Source organism: Chanos chanos, chromosome 3 (genome assembly GCF_902362185.1).
Source record: "Chanos chanos chromosome 3, fChaCha1.1, whole genome shotgun sequence".
Lineage (NCBI taxonomy): Eukaryota > Metazoa > Chordata > Actinopteri > Gonorynchiformes > Chanidae > Chanos > Chanos chanos.
This window is the reverse complement of record NC_044497.1, coordinates 9,816,144-9,842,800: the sequence shown is the minus strand read 5'-3', so window position 1 is coordinate 9,842,800 and position 26,657 is coordinate 9,816,144. Positions and strand designations below refer to the sequence as shown.

Sequence of the window (26,657 nt, the reverse complement as noted above, 5' to 3'; positions counted from 1 at the left end):
TGGTGGTGGTCTAAACCTCAGAGACACAGTGAGAGAGCGAGAGTGAGAGAGAGAGAGAGAGAGAGAGAGAGGCTAACTACTACTCTTGGGTGGGCCTCTAACTTTGAAAGAGTACCCTTTGTAGAGACTAAGTGGTAAACAGTACCGGAAAGTCTTAAGAGACGATGTCCATTACTATAATATATACCATTTTAAAAGGTTAGTGAATAAAAGTCATCTGTCATATAACCTAATGCTTGTCCTTTTTTTCATATCAATTTTGCTTATAAACTCTTTCCAGCAGATGCAGATAGATATCAAAATACTTGGCAGAAAATTACTCCATTAAGATATACAGTAAGCTGAGCTGTTGTTCAAATAACTAAGCATAAAGTAAATGCTCCAAACAAAAAGAAAAAAAAAAAGACATGGCAATGACAGCTTGAATGAATTAAATCAATGCTGATTAAGATGTCAAAATAAATCTATATATTTGTGAACAGAACGAATGCACACATTAACTACAAAGTACACTCTTCAGACATGTCAACTTGATCGGACTTCATCCTACCGAACTTGGAATGATCCAACAGATTCTGGTTTTATTACTTCCCTGAAAACCAAGAACACATGATTTCACTGAAAGTGCTGATGCAATTTGTTGATTAGCCATAAGGATTGAATGTACAGAGTTGAAGGCATGTCAAATTGCTTTCCAATATCTGAAAACAAGAATTTTTTTTATGTGGAAAACCAAGCTAGGAAATGGTGTAATTTACTGCCGAATGCGGGAATCGGGATGACGCAAATAACAGCTTGAGTTGTACTTGATTTGTACCAACCAAAAAAAAAAAAGTGTTCCCCGATATTTATCAAGGACTTCATCCCTTGAAATTCCTTGCATGAGCCATGCTTCCTCTAAACCACATCCCTTCCTCATCAAACCAGTCTAAACACGATGGGGGAAATATCTTAGCAAGATGGCATACATACCACATTTCATTAATTTTTTTTTTTCTTTTTTTTTTTTTTTTTCTTTTTTTTACAATGGCGTCTGATGAATGTTCAGTCACTGCCCTTAACAGAAATGATCGTTAGTAGACGCAGCCAGAGGGTGAACCCTCCTAAAGCCACATCCTGTTTGAAGATTGGGAGTTAACTTTGAAAACTGTGTTAAGATTTGGCCAGGGCAAACTAGAAACGATTTCAGATTGGTGTGCAGACCATGCCAGTTTGGGGTCTAGCCTCTGCCAATGGGTCTGAGTCCAATTAAAAAAAAAAAAAACAATCTAGCGCCTATGTCTCATTTGTCATTTTGTCAGCCATTATATTATCTCCACACACCCTAGTGACACCCACACACACATAATAAGAATGGCAATGGCAAAACTGATGAGACCACTTCAGAGCAAACTATTCTCAAACCCTCTTAGACGCTGTTGGATCATTCCAAAGTACATATTTCATTTATCTGGGTGAGGTCTAAACCAGATCAATAGCACCCATAATGATTTATACAATAAGCAAAGAGGTTAAGTAAACTCATGTAATGAAGACTGTTTGAAACTGAGAGTCAGTGAGTGATGACCGTTCGCTTTTTCCCAACACTCACTACGAAATTGCTCATGAACTGCAAGGCAAGGGCTGGTGGATTTCAGTGTCAGATTTTGTAACAGCAATGTCCTATTGATGAGGGAAATCATGAAAATGAATCTATTCTAAGGAGAAGAGGTATTCCAGAGTACACAACAGCTGTCATGCAAATCTGATTGTTTTAAAATATGTCATCATTGAGTAACATCTCAATTGCGTTTGAGTGTGGGTGGAACTCAGAAGTGATTAGGGTTATGTTTGATGAGACTCGAGTGTTTTCCATTGAGATTCATGCCCAGAAATCAAACAGTTGGAAATTGCAAGTGTCTGCTCACGTTTCACAGAGTCACTGAGTGCAGCATGTTTATCTCATTTGCAGACAGTGCTGGAGAGATAGCGCAGACACTGAACTGCTGTTGGCCTACATATAATGGTGACCCAACTTAAGCAGAGGATCTGGCAACCCGAAGCCTTCCTGTAAAGAGGAGGTTTCCATTCTTCAATTCTTACCCTGTTTATGAAAAGGAGCTGGCAACACTGACATTGTTTCAGAGGTGACCAGACAGTCAACCAAAACCAAGAGGAGGGGAGAGGAATCTGAGGAAAGCCTATCCAAGCATTTCTCTAATTTCTTGGACTTCACACCAGTACACATATGGTTATCTGTTTAAACTGGATCAGAATTTTAGAGGTGGTTTTTTTTTCAGTTGAAAAAGAAAGATATTTAAATGCAGACATTCACATTTAATTTTGTAAATCAAAATTTAATTGACTTCATACAGTAAAGTGTCACAGGCTATATTTTTTCTCAGTAAAAAAAGTAAAAGGATAAAGTGTTCATAGTCAAATAGCAGATTTAAACAATATTTCACCTGACTGGTGAAGGAAAAAGATGCAAAAAAATGACGATGTCAAAGGAATAGTGATAGGCAGGTTTTTGTGTAAACAACAACAAAAAGATACATTTATATAGAAAAATGAGATTCATGCATATCATTCGTGGCACCAATTATATCCTCCTAATTTATTGTTTCTTTTATCAAAAATACTTATAAAAGTTGTTTTTGTTTGTTTGTTTGTTTTTTTACCAGTAGTTTGGCACTCCAAAATGAATAGAATGAATATGCATTTGCCTATACATATAGCTTAGTAAGGCCATGAAGCAACAACAAATCATTTTATTATTCTATAACAACCCAAAAAGCATGCTATAAAACAAATATATCAAATGCATATACATCTTTTTTTGAAATACATATTACATTCTTCAGTTCAAAGTGTTCATACAATGTCACACTATTTTGACATATTATGCCTGTAAGAAATATTAGCCTCAGTGGAAAAAGGGCACAATCTTTTTTTTCTTTCATACTAACTATAAAAAATATGTCTCTCCCTTGCTTATGCGTAATGTTCAAAATGCCCCATTTGTTTGCATAATTATTTGATTGGATCAACGTCCATGGTCCCCATCATTATAGGCCTGTTCAAAGCAGAGACAAATACATGAGTTGCCTGGAAACAGAGTTCAGACACATTCAACCACTAATAAGAATAACTAAACCACAGCAATTATCATAAAACACACACAGTAATATTTGAATATGTCAAAGATATACATGGAGTGGAAAATGAGGTGTGTGTGTGTGTGTGTGTATCTGTGGTGTATATCTGTCTACACAGAGATGGATGACATCAGAGGTTTCAGCACCCAGGCTTTGGTTGGTTGCTGTGGTTCTGCCATGATTCTCAGATAGTCAAGGCTGCTAGCTACTCTAGACCTGCCCTCTAATGCTATGAAATACAGGCTGGCTCCCCAATGCCACAATAAGGAGAACCGCAGACGGCCCAGCCACACACTTCCCACATTACTTTGACTCTATAGCGCCGCATGTAACAGTGGCACCAGCCTGAGTCAGTGGAAACGGGCACCAGAGGTCTTCTTTCCATAGCATCTAGTGGTGCCAAAGCACCAGCTTAGACTTAGACTTGATCCCAGGGCCCTGCGGGCATTCTACGTTAACTGCTGGTTATAATCGCTAGATCTATAAACGAAGAAACCAACTCTTTCGTTTGGTTATGTTGGAAGAAGCACACTGTGGTTTCGTGGCGGAATAAAGTCACTGACAAGGCAGTGACACCCAGGAATATAAAGCCATTTTCTAGAAGGGGATGTCTAAAATTCTTATGGGCACATTCTACTCTACCGGCACAGTATGGTGACCTCAGAGGGCCTGAAGAGGACTTTTTACCTGAGAACACTGATCTTTTATTGGCATCCCGAACTCCACTCGGATTACCTATGGATACCAAAAGACCAAAAAGAGAAATCATGAAAGATACCACAGCTGATAAAATATGGCATCTTTATCTGAAGGGTAAAAAATCAATCGTGGTACACTTAGGATCACGTTTGTAAAGCATCTGGATCTAGCTAGCGGTGAAATACAGAATTAACTACAGATTTCCATAACCTGTGCTTCTGACTAGCTCATTAAAGGTCTGCACACATTTAAAATACAGTACTTGCTGAGAGAAATGTTTTGTGGTTACAGTATTCCATTTTTGTGGGCGTTAATCAAGAATTAAGCATTTTTAACGAGCGTATACTTGAGTGCTCAGCAGGTGTAGACCAAACCTCATTAAGAAATACGGTCATTTGGTCAAAGGCAGGAGCAGACAAAAGTAGAGAGGGCTTCTTTCATCTTTTCTGGGGTTAGTGGTTACGCCATTGTGGAAGTCTCTAGAATAACAGGAAACTGTTACAGAACTTTCTTTTTTTGTTTTTTTTTTTTGCCATAGACTTGGCACCAACTCAGAATCAAGCGCTGGCATGAAAGAAACGGGTTGAGTTCGAAACTGCAGCCAGTGAGCTGAACCCCCTGCTGAGTGAATCAACAAGCATCATGGCAGCCAATCAGTCTCCTCTCACGCCAAACAGCACTCTGTCACATCTTGTGGTTGGCAAGTCCATTCAAACGTATCACCAGTGCAGCTGCTCCAATAGCACAACACGGGCTAAACCCCCTTGAGAACATTAGCAAAACACACTCGCTCATTTTGTGAGATATGTTTCTGGCAAAATGTGAATCCCTTGGAGCTACCTTTCACGTACACTTATATTTCACTTGATTGCAAGGCTTGCGTTGCACTGGCAATGTTTTGTTTGACCTGAATTCTAACTCCATGACTTCTATACAAATTGGTCTAAATATTCCCCCAAGTGTTGCAGTTTCAGCTCATAAAGTGGATCAAATAATCTGTTTGCTGAGGGAATTATTCAAAATTAATTTGAAAGCATTTGCATTTATCAGAGACCAGCTGGGAATATGAGGCAAATCTGTTGCTCTGATACATTCTGGGCATAAGCCATATAATGTCATGAGCATTCTTTTCAGCACTTCTCTAAACATACTTTCTACAGATCACAAACAATAAACAATGTACTCATAAATGAGGAGCAAAAAAAAAAGAGATGTCTGTCTATACAAGTATAAAATATATCAAGCATATGGAATTTTTCCACTCTGATTCAAATTGTAAACTCTCTTGAGGTTCTTTTTTGGCAACAGGCTGAGGACCAAAATATTCATTACATTAACAGACAAATGGTTCCTGAAGGATCCTCGACTCTGGTCAGCCCACGTTCACACTAAGAGAAATGTAACTAAGAGTATTTACGAGTGATAATGGTCTGTAAACTGCGTAGATTGCAATTCCCGGTCTCCAAACACGCTTAAATCTTTCAAATGAACGATGTCAATGAAATTTTAGACATCTCTACGAGACAATATCAACATCATGGAAGTATCTGGAATATTTCAACATTCAAGCCACACAAGGTGAGAGACAGAAACACCAGAGTGGGCCATAAAAGCACTGGCATTCTCATATGTGATCTTAGAATGCTCAGAGGAGGTCATATATTTCAACTCCTCTTAAAACAAATCTATTATTTTAGACAGATGAGTGTTAAAGGTCACAATTAATGAGTCACATTTGAGTTGAAAATGTTCCACAGCATTAACTGTAATGTGAATATGATCTTCAACATTCGAAGGCTTTTAAGCCAGATGATCGTACTCCAAGGATTTGGCAAATATCTATAACGATTTATTCTGCACTAAAACCAGGTTTGCGAGAACTTTGGAAAGAGTAAGAGAAAAAGGTTAATCAACCTAAGGAGTGTTCGAGTCAAGTGAGGTAGGTAAGGTCAGAGAAAGGCTACAGGGAGGAGGGTTTATTACAAAAAAAAAAAAAATGCATAAACAGTTCAGTGGAGTGTTACTGTTATGGTAGATAGGTAAATGAACATCCATTTGGACTCAGTGGGGACAGAGAAATGGATGGCACTCACATTTGTCTTGTTCTGGTGGCTCCAGACAGTCACTCTCTGTGTCACTGGGGATGAGCCATGGCTGTCTGACAGCCTGCAGCTGTTGGTAAAACTCATCCTATAAACACAGAACACAAGCAAAAAAGGAAAAACATCCATGAATCTATAATACATACATTCACTTCAAGGAGGGAAACTACAGCCATTCCTGTCATAAATAATAGTTAAATAATAGTTTTATGACTCATTATAAAAAATTTGGATTTGAAAGTTGGGACAGGTGGAAAATTTATCTACTGGGAAAACACCGCACGCAACTAATGCAGTTCTTTACTGTCAGCATGCAAGACCGGGACTGGGGAAGGTTTTTCTTTACAACAAATATAATTTCAAGATGTTTTGAATAAAAAAAAAAACAGGTCTATTCAATTGCTCCGTTTTTGAAAAAGTCTAATGGTATTACAAGGAAATGTGCACTGGCCCGTGGAGGAGGGCAGTTTGTCAAAAAGGCACATTGTACAGCAATACCGGGCGGACTCGAAACCAAAGACATCGAGTGCTGGCATACGTGCATGTCAGACTCATTACTCCCACAGATGTTTATATTTTCTTTTGAATGAAGTACACCTCAGATTGAAATCCTTTGGGCTGAGTTCTAATAAATAAATTGCCCCATGTTCCTTTCTAAACACTTTTATGTGTTCTTATTTTTCAACGTTAAAAGGTGATGGAAGTTCTGAGCCTACCAAGGAAAAGGAAGAAGCCATGTATCATAGGTACATTTCAGGGCTAAATTACCCGCAGAAAAGGGGGAAAAAACAAGAAAAAAAATCATCTGATACCCCACCCCACCCCCCTGCACATCCCCTTTTAAAAAGAGACCAACGACTATTTCTACCCTATTCTCATTCACTGGGCACCATTTAAACAACAGTAACACCAGGTGGATTCAATCAACTGCTCTTCAGAGTTCTGACATTTCCTATAATCGCATGTAGGTGTAACTGAAGACACTACTAAAAAAAAAAAAGAAAAAAAAAAAAAAAACCTCAGGATAATGTTTTGACTAGCAATTAATAATGCTTTCAAAAAGAGTTTCACATTTAACAACGTTGCTGTGCAGTAGACCATGAAATAGAACTATGGGGAGGAGAGAAAAAAAAAAAAAAACACTTATAAGTCTGCAACACCCTTTTTTTTTTCCCCAACGCAGAGAGCAGACATCCAACTGGTCTGACCGACCTCGCCCATCGCCCTGTGGAAAGGGCTTCTCATGTTTCTAGTGCTATCTGCCTCCAGACAGAAGGAGGGTTTTTACATACTCTCCAAAAGAATAACAGTGGGCAAGGGTGATTTTTCAAATCAGTGACCTGAGGTTTATGATGTGGAGAGTTTGGGTTTTGCATCGGCCTCCCCACAGTCCACCCGAACGTGCTCTGCATCAGAGGAGCAGAGGAACTTTTCACGTTATTCTCCACACATATAGACAGACTCTAAATGTAAGAAGGAATAAATTCTATCGTTTATAATGTCTCAAGTGGTAAAGCACTGCATGAACATTGTCTTATGTCTTATGATACAGCAGTCTTTAGTTTTACTCATACTACAGTTCCTTAACCAGTGTTCCTTAAAGAATGTTTAAATAGTAGACGAATCTCCTCTGTAACAGGAGAATCTGTCATGTAAGTTGAGACAATATGGTCCTGTTTACACTTGGTTTTAAAATGCGTCTTGGGCTATCGGATCACAAGTGAACAGCCGAGACACATTGCCGTTTTCACCTGTGTCTATCATGCGTCTCCAAGGTGTCCAGCTGACCACTTATGTTCGGATTTCGTTACTGCTACGTCACTTTCGCCAGAGGGTTATTAAGTTAGTCTCTGTTGGGGACACGTTAGCATTTACACTACAAAGGATATTTGGTCAGATGTGTCCCAGACCAAAGTGGTTTGAGTGATCGGATCACAACGCGTCTTGGTGGTCGTTCACACTTGTATTTAGCGCTGTCCACTTGTGATCCAATCGATGAAGACGCATTTTAAAACCAAATGTAAACAGGGCCTTGGAGACTCATGACAGATCTACTAGAGTTCTAACAGCCTAGATTCTAAAGGATCACAGTTTGATATGTTGGTTATAGCATGAGCGTGTGTGTGTGTGTTTGTGTTTTCCAGTTTGTGTATATTACTTCTGACAGAGTGGCGCGGAGGCTGTAGGCCTTGCCAAAGCTGTCTGTGGTACTGAGACCGGGTGGAGTCAGGAGGGGTCTGGCCATCTGTCCCGTCGGCGTCACTGGTCTGCTCCTGGACCGCCCAAACACCCTCTCTGTGCTCCCGTAACTACCAGGGGTGAGCGAACGCGGTAAGAGGCTATTGGGAGTCCGAGCACCGCTGGGAGTCTGGGCACGACTGCTGGGGTTGCTGGGAGACTGAGTCCGTCCCATGACCAGGGAGGTGGGCTTGGTACTGAGGGTGGGCAGGGCGCTGGTCTTGGAGGCCAGGCTGCTGGGGGACTGGGGTCTGGAAGTTTGTCCGGGGACAGGCAGTGTGGTGTGCAGGGAGGGTGTCTGGAGCAAGCTGCTATGGAGGCTGTTAGGACTCCTGATCATCTTCCCTTGTTCCGCCAACTTGGCCAGGTCTTTTTCCACCTCTACAAAAAAAAAAAAAGGACAAAACAGGAATACAACTTTTAACACCCCCCCCCCCCCAAAAAAAAAAAGACAGAGGTTCACGTAACACGGCAGAGGTATTGATAACAGCTGGGATATATTAGGTGTTTATCACGTAAAGCACAGGAAAAGAGAGAACCTTGTGTTTTGACATAAGAGACGTTTGCGTAAATGCGTTCGAATTCTTTCTCACGACGTTCCCTCTTCACTTCAGTGGGCTGAACTGCAGCCAAATGTGCTTAAGAGTTTTCATTAGAAAAACAGGTAATTTTCCCAGCGTTTGACGTTTTTTTTTTTATAGCAACAAACAAAATTATTTACCAGTTGTGTAAACTGTGTGAGATGGAGTTTCCTTTCACAAAAGTTCAAAACTCATTTAAGGTGGTCAGATGTTCCACTCAAATACAGACACATATTTGTTTGGTTTACTACCAGAAATTCAAATATTTTTGTTGGTGAAAACACTCAAATGACAGTTTTCAGGCAAAGCAGGAGAGCCGATGTTTTTCCATTGTCACAAAATAAGCTGAGTGTTGTCATGCAAGACCCTCATTTTCAAAAATGACTCATCAGATTTACTCTGGGAACCATGTACTCACGATGTTTAATATACAGTGTGAATGACACGACATGCATTTGCAAAACTTTGATCTTGTCCTTTAGGAGAAAATAAAATTATCTGAAAAACAAACAACAGCCTATTTTTCTAAACAGAATATGTGAAACATATGTTTATCTTGCACTTCAGCAGTTTGACACATGCTGATGGAAACTGCTACCTTACTGCAACAAATCCAGCTTTAGGAAATGGTCCACTTTGTTCGTAATTATTCCAGACGGTTTTGTATACCAGTCTTCCGGCATCTAATGTATTTAATTCCTTGAATTGTGTAATTAGATTGCCTTGGTCTGTACTTAATCAAAAGTAATAACAAGACTCCTCCGCTCACCCTGAAAATCAGGCACATATATTTTTGTCCACGTTGTTTTTGGTTTTTTTCTTGTGCTGCACATGTGTGACGGTGGAGTTCCTGTTATATAAAACTCCTTAAAGAGTATAGATTGAATCACAGACCAAATGAGAAACCAGAGAATAGAATATTCTTTGAGAACAAACAGAGAACTGAAGATAAATAGAAGTTAGAGGCAAACAACAGTCACACGGGCACTAACGAGAATGGTTTGTTGAGACTGATTCGTTAACTTATACATCATTACACAGCTGTGAAAAACATTTTTATATAAATATATATATAAATGTCCAAAGTCTTATCCAGGATGTGATATTTGAATGTGTGGACGAAGAAAATGCTAAAGTAATAGCAGGCTTGGGAAAAACTTTATGAATGTTACCAATAATCTGTCTCACTTGGTTCTGGTTATCTAATGCTGTCTTAAACAACATGATTCATAACAACTTATTTTGTTTTCTTAGAAGTTAGAAGATTGTTGAAAGTAAAAAATAAAAAGAGCCTCCAACATCTGGGGATAACGTGTGCTGTTTAAGTGCTGTTTAAACTTTCTCAGGAGATGTTTAGGTGTGAAATTGACTACACTATCGGCAGCCAGTGCTGCAGAGGAGGGGCAGCAATACATTACAGTTAACATGTTCCCACACATGTTACATTTGATAAAAAAGAACAAAAATAATAAAGCCCATAAAAAAATAACAAATGTAGAGGATATCAAGAAAATACACGCTTAAGATTTTATAAATTGTCACGTAACCGCCGGAACAAGTCAGTTCTATTGTGTGCTGATTATGTCCAAGATGTAGGAAAATCTCCTGAAATGTACCGTTTTCTATAGCTGGGTACTGAAATACTACATTAGCTATTGCAATACCACAGGCTGTTGAGAAAATAATGGAAACATCAAATAATGTGTCAATATCTTGTCATTTGTCAACTTTGTGGGGGATTGTGGGGAATTTATGACCTTGTACTGCTGTTCATGAAAACCACTCTTCAAATTCATTCACAGTCTGTATTAGAGCATTATCACCTTGGAATACTGGAGCATCTTCAGGATTCACTTTTTAGCACTACTGATTACACTTGGCCTTGTATTCCTTGGCCATATATTCCTTGGCCATCATTCTACATCTGAGAGCAATCACTAGGCCCAGTGAATCCTATGAGATAACTGCCCACAACAGAATAATTCCATCATGTTTAACATTTACTAACAGGTAATGTGGGTGGAAAGTATCACTCTGTTCTCCCCAAACATAAATCCATCTGGCTGTAGAAAAAGGCTGAAAGAGGGTCGAGATTTCGCCTTCATAACAAACAGTTTTTGTACAGTGACCATGGTAACAAACACTTACTTGTTGAGACTGGGTTGCAGAATTGTACACAGCAAATTCACCAGTGTTAAATTAACTCTAAGAGTGTTTATGCTGTCTCACACTGAAGCAGACTGGGACAATATAAACATTCTCGGAGTTAATTCAACGCAGGCAGATTTGCTGTGTACATTCAATTCTGTGGTCATTTTTGAGGTTATTGTTTTGCGGTTTGCAGCAGCTATCCTGTTAAGTGTCCATCTGTCCCCACCACTCAGATTTTGCCACAACTATTTCTGTTACAGTCTTTCTTTCTTTGACATACGACTCAATTTTTTTTGACGGTGTTCTGTTTGGTGCTTTAATTAACTTAATAGCCTTAGTGACAAATGCAGCTAAGGCCATTTGGCATTCTTTCCAACTGTTTTAGAATCTGTTTAGAAATTCATTTATTAGCCTGTTGATTCTCAGACCTGCTTTGAAGTTGATGAATACTGGTAATTAGTACTCAGCCTAATACACTCATTGGTGTGGCTGCCTCTGAAATGCTGATTTAGATACTGAAAAATTCAGGTAATTTTGCATGTGGTATTTCCACTATCGTCAGTATCCCAAATCAGAAAACTCTAATGAGGGAGGCCATGGTGTTTCTTATCATTTACAGCTTTATCAGACAATTCACATTAAACATAAATAGTACAGTTGTGTTCCTAATGTACCTAATAGTTTCCAGAAACAAATGTTACGATAAGTCAGTTAGATATTTTTTAAAAAGGTTGTTAGATTCAGTGCATTGGGCTTATACTCTAATTGGTGGCATCTGGTTAAGGCAGACACAACCAAATCCACGCAGGCTCAATCTGATGACAGAATAAAACAAACTTGGTCTAAATTGTTAGTGATTAGTTTAAAACAGTAAAATTACCGACTCTACAGAAGCAAGAGAGAAGAAGAAAAAGGAGAGAGCGAGCGAGCAAGCGAGTGAGAGAGAGAGAGAGAGAGAGCAAGAAAATGAAAGACGCAGATCTATTTTATAACAAACAGTCTTTGATCAGAAGGCAAATCTACTTACCAAAAGCTTACAGTAAAGCACGCAATACAACCATTTAGAGCACATGTCGTCTTTATTAATTCCGGCCTTTGTCTCTCAAAGTAATGAAACCATTAACAACTCACGCTCTTTCCTGATTTAGAGCTGCATTTTGCAAGCTGAGGCTGTTGTTCTTTCGTACTGACGGTACTTAAGCGTTCTGTTCATCAATAACTCCTACTAAAAACAATGCAGCACCTGCGCACACAGACATAACAGGACCTGGGGATATCTAAGAATAACGATGGCACGTAAACCATTCCTCTCTGTTATGCCATACTCAAAAATGTCTTTTTAAGAAGGTCATTTAGAAGCAAGTATAAAATAATGTAGATTCGCCGCACGTTGTTTTTGCCTCATAAAGAAAAGTCTGAAGATGTCGTTGACCACATAATTAGGGTAAAAGATGAGATAAAAGTGAGGACTCTGGCTTTCAACGTGGAAAACATTAGCAGCTAATAAAAGCATGAAAGGGGTAAATTAGGTTGTTCAATGGCCTAATTCTTTGCCTCATGGGGAACTCTCTGTTTGAATATAACTTAGTGTAAAAACGACTTAAAATCAATGCCATCTGAAGGCCGGAGGGTCTTTTCAAAAGTGTAAAGTGTATATTGTAAGAAATGGCTTTCTTCTACCCCAAAATGTTTTAATAGCTCGCCAGATTAAACACACGCACACACACACACACACACACACACACACACACAAGCACACGCACACCAACAGTAACACACACGCAAACACACAGTTCAGTGAAAGTGAGGAGACAAGTTAAGTGGAGAAAAAAAAAAACCACACACAAGCTGCATCCATGCTGACTCAGAGCACACTCCCCAAACGAGACAAGGGTGCGTCACATAAGTCTGGAACTGTATGTGGTATACAAAAGCAAACCAAAATTTAACTAAGGACATACGTAAACAAACAACTGCGTGACACATGTCTGAGTTCGGGGCTCCGCATGGCGACGCTGCCTTTGGTCTAACCCCCGGCTTTCATGTCGTTAATAAATGAATTATTTCTCGTGCTTACAAGCATCTTACAGCCACCCCGAACGGCACAGTCTCACTGTGCAACCTAAGATCAAACCACGATGAAACACGCCAGGAGTTCTTGATCCTCACGCAAAAATCTGTCACCTCACAGCTCGAGTCACACGTTTTAATGACTCTGCGGTGGTGGCATTATTAAATTAATCAAAGATGGCCAGGGGGATTTTTATTTGCCCCAAAATGCTATAATTGGTGGACTGGCTTTTAATTAGCCAATCAAACGCCTCCATTCCAAATGCATTTGTTGGCAGACAAAAGGGCGGCTGGAACTTTCTCTCAGATGTGTGGCCTTGCATAGAGTTCTGGTGGGGATGTAAAAGTAGCTTGTTTGATGTGTGTGTGTGTGTGTGTGTGCGTGTGTGTGTGTGTGTGTTTGTGAGAGAGAGAGAGAGAGAGAAAGAGAGAGAGAAAGAGAGAGAGAGAGAGCTATATGGGATGTTTAGTGTAGAGTGCCTACCAGCTAGATGTTTGCCCATGTTTTCCAGCTCTTTAGAGAAGAGTAGATCCTCTAACTGTAAGCCACGTCTCCGGGTCTGGGGGCTCCCTCCTCTCACAGGCTTCAGATCCGAAGCCCAGACAGGGTGACGCTGGTCCACGTGAAAAAAAAAAGGAAAAAAAAAAAAAAAGTACAAAAAATAACATAAGAAGAAAAAGAGAAACTTCAGTTCAATTATTGCTGAATACCACAGCCATATCTTTTCAGTTATTGTCTAATGCCACGGCATATCTGTTATAATGAGGACCAATTATTATTTTTATGAGCATTAGAAAAACACTGAAAACCACAGTGAGCTGAGATGAAAGTTGGTATGGCGATGGGGAATGAACATTTGTTTGTAAGCACTGTACTAGACTGTCAGTAGTGGTTGAGGAGATATTTAAAATAACAATCAATAAATTCAGTGGAACCAGAAGCACTATGTGGCTAGCACTACGTCTGACAGCGCCAATACCTCTACGGCTCTTAACGAACAATAAATCTACCAGAATTGCTATACCTTCATCGCTTTAAGTTCAAGGGTATCAACAGAAACATTTACAACAACAAAATAAGCTAGACTGGATCGAGATCAAGACAACCAAACCACACTGGTTTTAACTCACTTGTGGGGAATTACAAACACAACCCGACTTGCCCACTAAGTTTCGTGCACTATTCTTGGCAAGTCTGCTCATTACAACGACATTGGCTAGTAAGGGCACAGATGCCGAACACAATAATAGCAGAACACCTAATCCTTTTTTATACCCATCCGCATACGAACTAGAGGTCAATTGATCTGTTAAATCATAGCGCTTTGATTTAAGAGAGTACTGTACAGGTGCAAAAGGATTATTGGCATCTCAGTTTACTTTACACTTACCCATGTATGACTTACTACACAATCTGTGTCAAATGTTACATCATCTGATATGTTTGGCCCGGAGAGACAAGTGTAGCATCATTCGCCAAAACACTGCTTATCCAAGGTCAGGCCACAGGCACAACCGCATTGACTAATAATCACTAGCACTGGATGGGTTCAGGCTACGACCTCTGTTCTGTGAGTTGCTCACGACAGAGTAAGCTATTTATCCAAGTACACTTCAATGGAAATAGAATAAGACAAAAAAACAGCTATGCCTGTTGCCTGTAGGCAATGTGGCAAAATGTGATGTGAGAGACCCAGAGTTCACAGTCCAGCCTCTGACTTACAAGAGCCTCTTTGTGGTGGTGTGACCGCAAGCAATCTGTAATTACAATCCTCTCAACCAGCCCAGTGGGAGAAACATTACAAGAGATGTTTTTTGGTGGAATGCCCATTCGCCATGACATCATCCAGCGTGTCTACGCTGCTGTGGCTTCTCTTTCTCAGGCACGGTAAACAGCAATCATATACACACACAAGCTCTTATCAGAGACACGGAGAACATCTGCAGACCTTCACTGACGATAATGAAGAACACATCTGCAAAAGGCCATCCAAGAGATACATTCCACTGCCTGACCACAAAGCATGCACAGGCCGCTTTATCTAATGCAGAGCTCCAAACCAGATACAACGCTCTTTCTTATACACAGTATCAATCGCTGATATCCATCACTGAGCATTTTATTTGATGGCAGCTTATATAGCTTCTCCTCAATCTGTAGAAGACAATGTACAGATCCTTCTGGTAAAATGCTTCATAGACACATGATGGAGAGTAGAGTGTGTGCTTGAGAGAAAGAATACCATGATGCATTCTGTTCTTTTATTAATATTCTGGAGAGCCATCTGAGGTACTTAAACAAGCATGCGACAATTCCTGTTTCCTGGGCCAGATTGTAGTTAGCTATTTTAACAGGTCAGAGTGGGGAGAAGAATGCTATTGATGCAGAGCAATTCAGAACACTGTCATCAGGGATGAACCCCAGTGCAGAAAACACTGCCAGGATTCTTTACAGCAGAAGATCTTACAGACGTTGTGTTTAAGTAAACACAACGGAACCTTGTCTGTTTCAATAGTGTTATTGTATTGCGCATTAAACAAATGTTTTAAGATTACACTAATGTTAAACAAGTGTTTTAATACATAACAACAGATGAAATTAGGATAGCACTGTAACTATTAATCACTGAGAAACATGTGAGAGCTTATAAAAGTCATTTTAAAAATATATTGATTCCGCTCTGTTATTTGTTAAGGGTTTGTTTAATGTTTTCCTCGTCAGATTTAAGGCAGTATTACCAACTGTCAAGGCCCCTGAGCATCCTTTCCAGATACATACTAAGTGAGGCAATGCTTGGAAAAAAAAAAAAATAATTCAGTGAGTTCAATGTTCTTTCTTTCAGCATGACTGTGGTCTCAAGCAAGTAACTGTCTTTACTGATCATGAGCCATGACCACGCAGCGTAAAACCAAATGAGTCAAACTTGTTCGAGACAAACGAGAGAAAGTTCATATGCATTTTCTCCTGTTGGTGCTCAATGGGAATGGATTGGAGGAACGTTGTTTACCAGCCATATAAAAAGCTGTTTTAAATTTGTAATGAAGAAGAAAAAAAAAAAAAATAAGAAACTGAAATCAACTAAAGGGATCCACCCATGCTGTAGAGTTCTACCACCACCACCACCACCACAGTATCAATGAGGTCTAAGGAAAACCTTTGGAGATGCTTCCGTCCAATGCTGAAACATGGATTCAATTTTTTGTTTTTGCTGGAAATCAATTTCATGTCAATGGTAAACTAGAATATTATATTTGAGGATCTGTACAGGCTTGTGTGGTCAACAGCAGAGGTCACCACTGACAAAGCTTAAACCCAGTGCTGCATTTACGATGACCATCGGTTCATTTGTCTCAAGTCTACTCAGTAAAAAAGGGTGCGCTTAAGAGCAGAGGTAAACAAACCATTTAAAGCAGTTGATCAAATCAAGGCAAATCCCTCCGTCCCACACTTAACAAACCGCTAAAATTGTTGAAATTCCACCCGAATACATTGGAAACAGGTTCAAAAACCACGAGGATCAGTCAAAGCTTTGGCTTCATTCATACTCTTAGATCATTCCCATAGTCAATACTGAGGGATGCCAATCCCCTCTCCTTTTCCGCCCAAGGCCATGTTTTGTTGTGTTTATGGAAACCATTTCTTTGCTCCACCTGCTAATACATCTAGCTTGCGCTGATTGCTGCTTCAGGGGCTTTCTTAACAGGCCCAAATCCAGGACCACTGTGATGTCCAGGCCACATACATCCAAACAAGGGTGAGAGAGTCCTCACAGCCCACAGCTGCACATGGAAGCAAACACTACTGACCACACTGACACAGTCCAGCAGACTGGGGTTGTTTAAAACTGGTTTAAAGAATCCTCTTAAACCAGTAGAAAGGGGAGGCAAAGGGAAGGCTTGAAAAGTAGCTTAAAGTGAATTTTTTTTTCGGAACGAGTAACTGATATATTGCTGTTTTGTATTGAAGGCAGCTATGACATACTTGTTTATGCCCCGTGCTTCGGAAAAACTTCTCGTTTCTGAATACATACACTGTCATGACTTCTACACCATACAGTCATTGATTCCTTCATTGACCTGTCCACATCTTCCTCTAACAGAATGAATTCATTGAGTCTCAGATGGGGAAAAACCCTGCAACTCACCCTTTGTGATTCTCTATAGTAAAAGTTCCTTAGTGAGCAATAGATGGAAACAAAGTCTAATACATTTGTTAATTAAATCCTTTTGAGTTGGCCCTGCATATGCTCTTGGGTACCGGGACAAGCTGCCAAAAGCAAACAGGATACCGACAATAATACAATTACTATCTGATTCACCTCTGTCCTCCTAAACCAGCATAGAATGGTTCTGAGGAATGACACACTGTCTGCACTTGGATTATACACAACGGCTACACAATACTGGCACTGTAAGCTCGACCAAAAACCACAGATAAGAAACAAAAAACATAATCCTCATAAAGTACTGGAACGAAAAGCAAGTGATCTCGACGTGAAGTCAGAGGAGGCTCTCCGAAATGGTTTTACTCAAGGTCAGAAAAACAAATCTTAAAAATCGACACTATTTCTAGTTTAGAATGCCTCCACATTCTGGACTAAAGATGTTGATGTGTTTCTGCGTCTTTTGGCCCTCAAAATCAATGCCACATTCACATTCATGTTGACCTCATTAGCCAGCGATGTATCTATTTCTAGTCAGGGTGATGGAAAAAAGTACAAAGAGACTTTAAATATAAAAGTGAGAGGAAGGATCGCTCGAAATGCATTCATAAGTAATTAATTACAAACGAGCACATTTCTTTTCTCAAACCAAATTGCATCTATATTTAGGGGAAGCTGACTGAGCCACAACTGAACAATTCATTTCTTGGAGGGGGGTGGGGGGGGGGGGGGGGGGGGGGGGGTCCACTGAAGGTGAAAAATTCCCTTTTTGTTTTGCCTGAATTTTCATAACGGCACAGAGCCTTTAGTAAACACACAAGGCCATTTGCAGTGATTTTTGATTTACACGCGTGTGAAATCTGCCTCGCATGCCAAAACGCGTGAGCGGGTGATGTGGTTGAATATGAGCACACATGTTTGTGTTGTCATGGATTTTACAGACTCAGCCACGGGAGGGGTGTTTTAGGGTTCACAAAATAAGAAACCTTTTAAATATTTTCTTTACCATTAACTCATACAAAGGCATAACTTTTTTATTAAAAGAGCGTTTTTCAAAGAACGACGTCTCAATATGCCAGGCTTTGAAATATGTCAACAGGAACAAAGCATATAGAAACATAAAAAGTATGGATGAATTAAGTTCATATAAGGGCATATGATTCATCGTGTTTTTTTTGTTTTTTGGGTTTTTTTTTGTTTTTGTTTTTGTTTCTTTTGTCTACCGTGTCTCAAGGCCATTAGTTTCCTACAAGATCTGACATGTCTGTAGCGTGGTCTCTGGATATTACTGTAGATGAAATCTGAAGTCTACCTATCAGCCTACACGGTCCAAAAGCACAATGCACTCTCTAACCCACTACATAACAGTTTTCACGAAACCTAGCCCTAAAAGTGAAATATCTCTAAAGTAAAAATGACAGATTTCGTATCTGGGGTGGTTTAAACTATTCATAGCAAAGGTCCATTTAAATAAAGGCATCTGGAAAATACTAACTGCCCCTTATTCTCATCTTCCAGCTTCCATAAATAAACCAGGCAATAAAATGTACACTGTATTACAGTGTAGTAATTACTCTATCATAATAAAAATGATATACTTTCCTCTCAGAAACTTTATTGTGGTAACACCCAGGCACAGACTCAAGAGGTTTAATTAAAATGGATAATTTTAATGCCCATAAGGAAAAAAAGAAGAGAAATTCCACTGGAAATTACCAAAAGACTTGCATAGGGAAAATATCTGGCTTTATGAGGTCATTATCACCTAGTGTAACTGGCACAGACTGACGGCTGTCCGACTAATGATAACCATTAACAGCTCCAAACTTTAACACACCCATTTCACTACTGAATGAAGAGTTGTCTGTATCTCTAACCTCAGCGTCATGAATTATCCGTCTAGGAATAGTGACATATATCGCCAAAAGGACAGGCCAAAATGGCTAACAGATAGGCTAACCCTAAGGGATGGTTTCTTACATCTGGTTAGAAGAGTGAGGACAATAAGCGTGTTAGCTTTATGACTGAAACACTGCATAAATGTAGACGTCAAATATGAAAGCTGGTTTCAAACATACGCAGTCGCCCGACTTACACTTCAAGTATGAGTCTACATGGTGGTAGTTCGCAGAGTAGCTACCATTAGGACGGCCATCGTTAAACACAGCTCACTGAAAGCCACAAACCCATGGGCAGACAGCAGAGATACAGCAGCTATGACTTCAACTATTGTTGTCCCAAGAAGTGACTCAGCTCATAAAAGCATTACGTGTTGTTTTCCATACCTTTCAAAAGCGTTAGAAGGGAGCCCCTGAAGGACCAGTTAAACTAATGGTCTATTAGGAAGACAAATTACATTTGCCTTTCAAATAGTGCCCAAAATAAGCATTTAAAATACAAAACAACCACATTAGACTTTAAGAACTACAGTAGGTGATCTGAGCACTTCACACTTGCATTTCCATATGGAACACATTAGCCTCTTGCTCTTTACTTGCCTGACTCTGTTAAACCTGCAGATGCTAAGCTTTTTTCTTTCGCACACTTATTTTCTTTCCTTCTTTCTTTCTTTCTTTCTTTCTTTCTTTCTTTCTTTCTTTCTTTCTTTCTGTTTTTTCAAGTGACGTGAGGGTTCAAATTGCATATCATGATTGAAACATGTGTGTGTGTGTGTGTGTGTGTGTGTGTGTGTGTGCGTGTGTGTATGTGTGAGACACATAAGGAAATCTGTAGCTGAGGAGGAAGACTTTATAAGGTGTTAGAGATGGTGAGATGGCATTGTTTACGCTGTTTAATAGGGTTTCTCAGAGGAGCGTAGAAGAGAACATGTCCTCTCTGAAAAGACAAGTCGAAGCCCTGTACTCTTTCAGCATGTCTGGAGCCTAATTCCATCTGGTTCACACATCAGTGAACAGTGCGGTTCAAGATCTTCTCTATAAATAAGAAGCCCGTGAAAAAAAAAAAAAAAAAAAAAAAAACTTTCCAAAATTCACTTTGAATAATTACATTCAGCCTTCAGCATCATTACAAATTGGGTAATAACTGATGTTGGGACAAGTGTAAATATTTAGCTGGTCTGAGTAAAATTACCTCATTACCAAGAGCTGTATGCAATCAAACCCAATTCCAACTGCTTCTGATATTAATAAACTGTCCAGCTCTGCCTTTTATCCCAGTGAGAAACTAATACCTTCAAACCGGTACTTGTTCCAAAATGTCCCACATATATTGAGAAGATAATCACCTCTGCTCTGAAATAGTGATGTTTTTGAGGCAATAAAGCCCAGGTGTCCCCGCTGACCTTCCCAAGAACCTCATTAAGATTAGAACAAATGTAAAACTATATGCCCATAATCAAAAATACGATATGCATACCAAGCACCACCACTCTCTTCTGTTGTTACTTAACTTGTGAAATGACATGGCTGTGTTCGTTTATGCTGCTCTGTTTGATGGATTCTTCATTACATATACTGCTTTCACATGATTGAATCTCTTGCATTGTTTAACAATGTAAAGTACTCCATTACCTGACAAGCAAAGTGAAAAAATAGCCGAGTCACAGTAAGGCCACTCCTCGTGCGAGAGTGATACAAGTGGTTTTAACTGTCTCCGTGACAACAAGCACAAAGGAGATGATGGAGCAGACATTAATGAATCAGGGAAGGTGATATGTAAAATAGTTTTCTGGGTGAATATCACTTACCGGCCCGGTCATCAGAGAGGCACTCTCGCATTCCAGCTCCCCTCCTGTCAGAATCTCCACCCCGGGCAATGGACCTGCTCCAGATCGAGACACACAGACACACACACACACACACACACACACACACACACACACACAGAGCCTGTTTCTGTACCCACCCAAACAAAGCCCACACAACAATCCCTCTCCCTCAGTGAACCCCAAAGTCAAATGACAATAACAGGAGATCTCTAAAAACAGACAGCGAAGGGTCGAGTGTCTCTTCACAAAAAAAAAAAAAAAAATGACTGACTGGCACATAGAAGGAAAAAAAAAAACAAATTGCCAAATGTCCCAACCTTTCAAAAGACTCTCATAATGTGTTATTGTATTGGTTTCACTGTGTTGAAATGTGATGTGGCTGAGAAGGGCTGCCTTCCACAATAGGCAAGCTCAGATACTGTCGTGGAGTCACGGACCACCAAAGCCTACTTACCAGGTATTTCAGGCACAGGTTGCTCGGGGACATTTGAGGTTTGTTCTTCCTCAGTACCTGCATCTGTTAGGCTGTCCCCTTGAAGCCTGTAAAAAAAAAAGAACACACATAATGAAGAAGATATAGCACCCAACAAAAGCTATGTTTTACACAAATAGATTCCATTTCACCCCAGAGTTCTGATATGTTCGCAAAAGAATAATAATAATAATATCAAGTTCGCAATCCAGAGAGAACCTTGACTGGGGAAAAATACACCGTGTCATGGGATGGTATCTCCTGGAATCTCAATTTTCCACCCAATATCTCCTCTGGCTGAAAGTGTAGAGACAGTATGTCGCTATTCATAAAAGATGATGAGACAAAGTCAGGACAGTCCATTTGTTCTTATCGCCGTCGTGGCGGGAATGAGGATATGGGCTTTGGGGAATGTAGAGATGGTAACATAGGGGAGACGGTTCATGATGTGACAACAATCAAACAAATCCCTACGCTACTCCTCCGTCAGTTTTCAACCCACATAATCCACACGTTGTTATCTCTCTTGAGACCGTTATGAATGAAAGTACAAGTGCGTATCACATTGTTCTTCTTTTTACGTCACAGAGTAAAAGACTTCTGCAAGGGTCAAATCGACTGTCATTGACAGTGCAATTCAAGTTAGTAAGGTGAACTTTACTTTTTTGAGGAAAATGTTTTCAATGCTTTCGAGACTACTTGCAGTCGTAAAGAGGATCCTTAAACTCTACACTACTTCATTACATGAATGTTGAACTTTTATCATAAGTATTGTTTTGGCTAAAATCCTTCAACAAACAGTTATTTCCTCTTCACTGAGCTCAACCATTTGTTGTGTGGATTTCATTTTAATAACCTGCACTAAGCATGACAAATTTATATGAGTATTGACATGCGTTGAAATAGGGAACAACTACTACATCACTTCCCCCTCAACAATACCTCAGTCTTAAACTATTCACTTAGACCAATTCTGTGTTAGCTCAATAAATCACCATCCAAACTTTAAGCTAATAATAGCCTTTTGTAATTTCACATTTCTCACTCCTACTGCAGCATGCCTTTTCCTGAGTGTAATGAGAGAGCTCATTAAAAAAAAAAAAAGACAAAAAAAATGAAAAACAAATTCTGAGCTTTTATGGCACAGCCAAATAACTTTAACAGCCATTTCATTCAGGGCTTTCCATTCGGCTACGTTTACCTCCGTGACAAGTTTAAACCTGTGCCCATTCTTTGAAAGACTTTAATATGCGCTGCATGCAGAAGCCACTGAAAAAGGCCAGAGCAGGCCTGCTTTGAATAAACGAGCCTTCCATTTCCTTACAGCATCTCACAGTCAAGAGTCATTTACGTTACGAACCCGGCTACCCAAACGAGTTCAGTTTTTCAACGTGTGGGTCTCGGGATTACTGTGGAGAGGGATCAGATCTGGGATGTGTCGGAGGTTGTGGCTACGCTCCTGTTCTAGCTGTGCTCGAGGAGTCAACTTGAATCTGTACAGGCCAGAGCAAGGCTGCGCTAACCACAGCGCGGTCCAGAGAGAGGAATGCGGCGGCCAAGGAGCAGTTCTCCACTTCACACTTGAAAGATGTATGGGCTCAGAGAGGAAATGAGCCATTTCCTGTCTGCTAAAACCAGCGAAGAGGCAAAAAAAAAAAAACCCCAAAAAAACACAGAGTGAATGGGCAGCGCCCGTACGACTGGACATCAACCTGAGTCTTCGATCAAACACGTAGAACTCGAATTTCTTTCCACAGCACATGTTAAAACTGTGGAGTATTATAAGAATGTGGTAAGGAAAATGTACCTTCATCTCTTTACTGGACATTATGTAAGGACACTCCTTTTTATAAAAATAATAAGACTTCTATAGCAAATTTCATCCTCTGCATTTAACCCATCGTACGGTGAACACGCACTGGGAGCAGTGCACACACACCAGGAGCAGTGGGCAGCCACAGTGCCCAGGGAGCGGTTGGGGGTCAAGTGTCTTACTCAAGGGCACTTAAGCCGAGGATGCTTCCTACCGGTCCAGGGAACTGAACCGGCGACCTTTCGTTACAAGCCTGCTTCTCTAACCTTTAGGCCATGGGCTGCCTAAAGACTGGCTTTTCTGACTTTGAGATTAAAGGATCAAATGTATGTAAACCATGAGACAGTTATTTTTCTTCAGGGTTTCCACAATGAGGTAAAATTGGCCAACCTCTAAAGAAATGTCATCGTAGTTATGACAGCAGCAGCTTTAACCATTTAACCATTGGCAATCAAAACTCCATAGCAAAACATTAACCAATGACGCCTTGCCTCTCGAGCAAGGAATTAAGATGCACCTCATGTTTTAGATTTTCTTTCTACTGTAGGCCATTACTTTTGATCATTTGTAAGCACTTCACAATTTGAAAACACTCTAATGAACTTTGTATTGTATGGAAACCTATTAACTAAACTGAACTGTGAAAAAGTTTAGTGACTATGGCTGGTAATGTGTGACTCTGGTTGTGCTAAAATTTGGGTGATTATTGAGTGTTGGGGAACAAAGCCCATCTATCCACAGCCAGACAAAGGAGTCCTGCACTCTTGAATACAGGAGAATGCGTGGAATGCAGCTTTTGACCACCCAGTATCCACATATCCACAGAGAGACACAGCCAGCTCCGTAACATACCCTCTCTGCACTGTACTTCAGTCAAACCAAAGTGACCAGCGCCTTACGGCAAGAAAGGTATCGACCCTGGGGTGAAGGTTAAGGTTCAGGTCCGAGTTAGGTTTACTGCCGTTCTTTGCTCAGAGGAACTTATATAACTTAAAGTGCCAACGTGCTCCGAGAGCAGGTCTTAGCCACACAGAAGGAGGGGTTATAAGAACGTAGGCAGAACGGGCCATAAACAGGGTTTCAGCATCAGTTGTAGAGAAGACCACCGGTCCACTGAGAATCCCTTTGAGCGGGCCAGGTTGCGCTTACCTTGTAAGGCCACTCGGCAGACGCTACCACCCAGGACGGACTTTGTTTTATGAGCCTTGGCTCTCTGTGATAGATGAATGGGGCTTGTCTCCAAACCCTCTTTCACTTACAGTATGGTATGGAACAAATGAAACATTTCTGAGTTCAGGGGCTTTTCACCAGTATGTTGACGTCTGTTCATTGAGCACTTTGTTCAGGGTCCCATGATCCCGCTCTCCTCTGGTTACATTATAGCGTACGCCAACCATTTTCTGCTGTTCCACTTAACCATTCTTATTGTATTTAATTTTATGCGTCATTGTCTATGAAAATACAGTACAGTCAATATGACGTATGCCTTTGAAGTTTGTTGACTGTCTTCAAGTGGAGGTTTTGGGTTGAACTACACAAAAAGTCTCCAAAGTAAAAGCCAAGCACATTTTAGCCAGTAATAGAGAGGACTGAGTGGTCATGTTGGAGCATTTTTTAGGAATTTGGCTGGGATGTTATAAAAAAACAGATGTCTGACATATCATTGAGCAGAATGCAAAACAAGCATCAAAACCTTGTTCCAGATACCACTTCAACATTGGCCTTATTCAGTTTTTCCTGATGAGATTCTGACACAAACTACTGATCTTAAACAGAGCAGTGATAAACATTCTAGTGGAAAGACGAGATTGCATTGAGTATCCTGTTGGTAGGCAGAGCGTGTCTTCTGTGTGTTTTATAAAACTGATAAAAAAAAGCTTGAATGAATAACAAAAACAATAAAGGTCTAACCCCATACAGAGTAGGATACAGGGAGGAGTGTGCCTGACATTTGATGAATCAGATACTGTTTATCAGACTTTGGCATCGGACGCAAGCAGCGAACGGCTCCATCTCAGCCAAAAGGCCACGTGTAGCTAAACAGGAAATGTGTCGGAGAAAAAAACAAAGTGATAATGGAGGCTATCAGCCCTGGACTATCAGCTTAGGTTGGTCTTGTGAAAACAAGCAAATTTGGAATGTACTTAAGATATGTATTCTGTCTAAACAGATACAGTCTGGAGATAACTTTACAGCTTTGGAGACAAGACAAATGCACCCAATTACCTCAGCCTGCAGTCATTTGCCTTTTGTTCACACTTTCTTTCGTCTGTTGGAAAGCAAAGTATTGTTTACGCTCATATGGTTGAAAAAGAGTTTTAATCGTAATGTACCGCAATGTTGTTCTTGACTCACCCGTTGTACGTCAGATATTCTAGAGACACTCTTAGCAGGACTGTAATGAGTGTGCAGTGTTCAGGATCAGCGCTTTTGTTGTGTACACGGTGTGTGCACGTCTGTGTATAAGTCTGTGTGCTGACTCACTAAATGGAAGTCTGTTTGAGTGTACACATACACAAAAAGTGAGCGCAGACACCTGGGGTGGTCAGAGGTGAGGGGGGGTGGGTGTTGCGGGGGTAGGGTGGGACGGCAGTCCTCCAGTAAATATTTACCTTGCACACCTTGAGCAGATGTTGAGGGTGACTTTGGCCTGGGGCTCTGGGCAGTAGGAGCTGCGGCCTTGACTGAACTTGCTGCCGGACGACGCCAGGCCGGTGACCCCTTCCATCCGCAGATCATCCAGGTCCTCTGGTGACAGAAGAAAAGGGTGGGGGTGGGGGGGGGGAGGTGGTGTTGAGAGGGAGAAAAATGAAGAAGCAAAGGGAGAAAAACAAAAACAAAGGAAGCAAAACCACGTTGAAAATGTTGCTCTATAAAGGTCTATTTCACGTAAGCAGTTTGAAGCGGACTAATATGAGTTGACCCGAGAATAAAAAAATGTGTCTGTGCGTGTGGAAAGAAACAGAGAAAAAGGGGGAGAGAGAGAGAGAGAGAGAGAGAGAGAGAAAGTGCACGACAACACAATTTGTGTACTCCTGAGCTCACAATGACAAACGATAGAGCTACATGTGCTCTCAGCATGGCAGCGTCATCTCCTGGCCTCAGCGCCAACAGGTGCAGAAAGCTCAGCTCAGTCTGGCAGTCTTTACACCGTCTAGATCAGAGAGGACTCGCCGTGCTCTGCTTCGCCCGTACAGCTGTTCCTCTCCGCTACAAAACAGCAGAGTCATTCCGCACGCAATGTGGCTTTTTGGCTTCGACGAAAAAAAAAAAAAACCATTTTCCGAGGTTCATTGAGATTATTCGATCAGGTATTCCTAAATTGAATTTTCAGCTACGAGACGCGGAGAGCGATGTTCTCTGTGTCCCCTTGACCCAACGAGACAAATGTGCATGCAATAAAAGCAAACCCACACACAGATCATGTTTTCCCCTCCGGTACCGAAGTCAACAGTTTTCCAGCATTATCGGAATAAGCCAGATACAGGCTTGCAATCAAAACAC

The 26,657-nt window shown here is 40.5% G+C and overlaps 1 protein-coding gene across 1 annotated transcript in view; it reads right to left on the bottom strand.

The window, feature by feature from the left end:
- c3h8orf34 (chromosome 3 C8orf34 homolog) overlaps nucleotides 1-26,657 on the bottom strand; it is a 96,509-nt gene that overhangs the window by 39,697 nt on the left and 30,155 nt on the right. The window contains exons 8-14 of the mRNA XM_030767547.1: nucleotides 25,766-25,901; nucleotides 21,323-21,408; nucleotides 20,848-20,921; nucleotides 13,463-13,592; nucleotides 8,097-8,557; nucleotides 5,930-6,026; nucleotides 3,825-3,872 (exon numbers count right to left, since the gene is read on the bottom strand). Of these exons, the coding sequence (XP_030623407.1) occupies nucleotides 3,825-3,872; nucleotides 5,930-6,026; nucleotides 8,097-8,557; nucleotides 13,463-13,592; nucleotides 20,848-20,921; nucleotides 21,323-21,408; nucleotides 25,766-25,901 (1,032 nt within the window). The remainder of the gene's footprint in view (nucleotides 1-3,824; nucleotides 3,873-5,929; nucleotides 6,027-8,096; nucleotides 8,558-13,462; nucleotides 13,593-20,847; nucleotides 20,922-21,322; nucleotides 21,409-25,765; nucleotides 25,902-26,657) is intronic.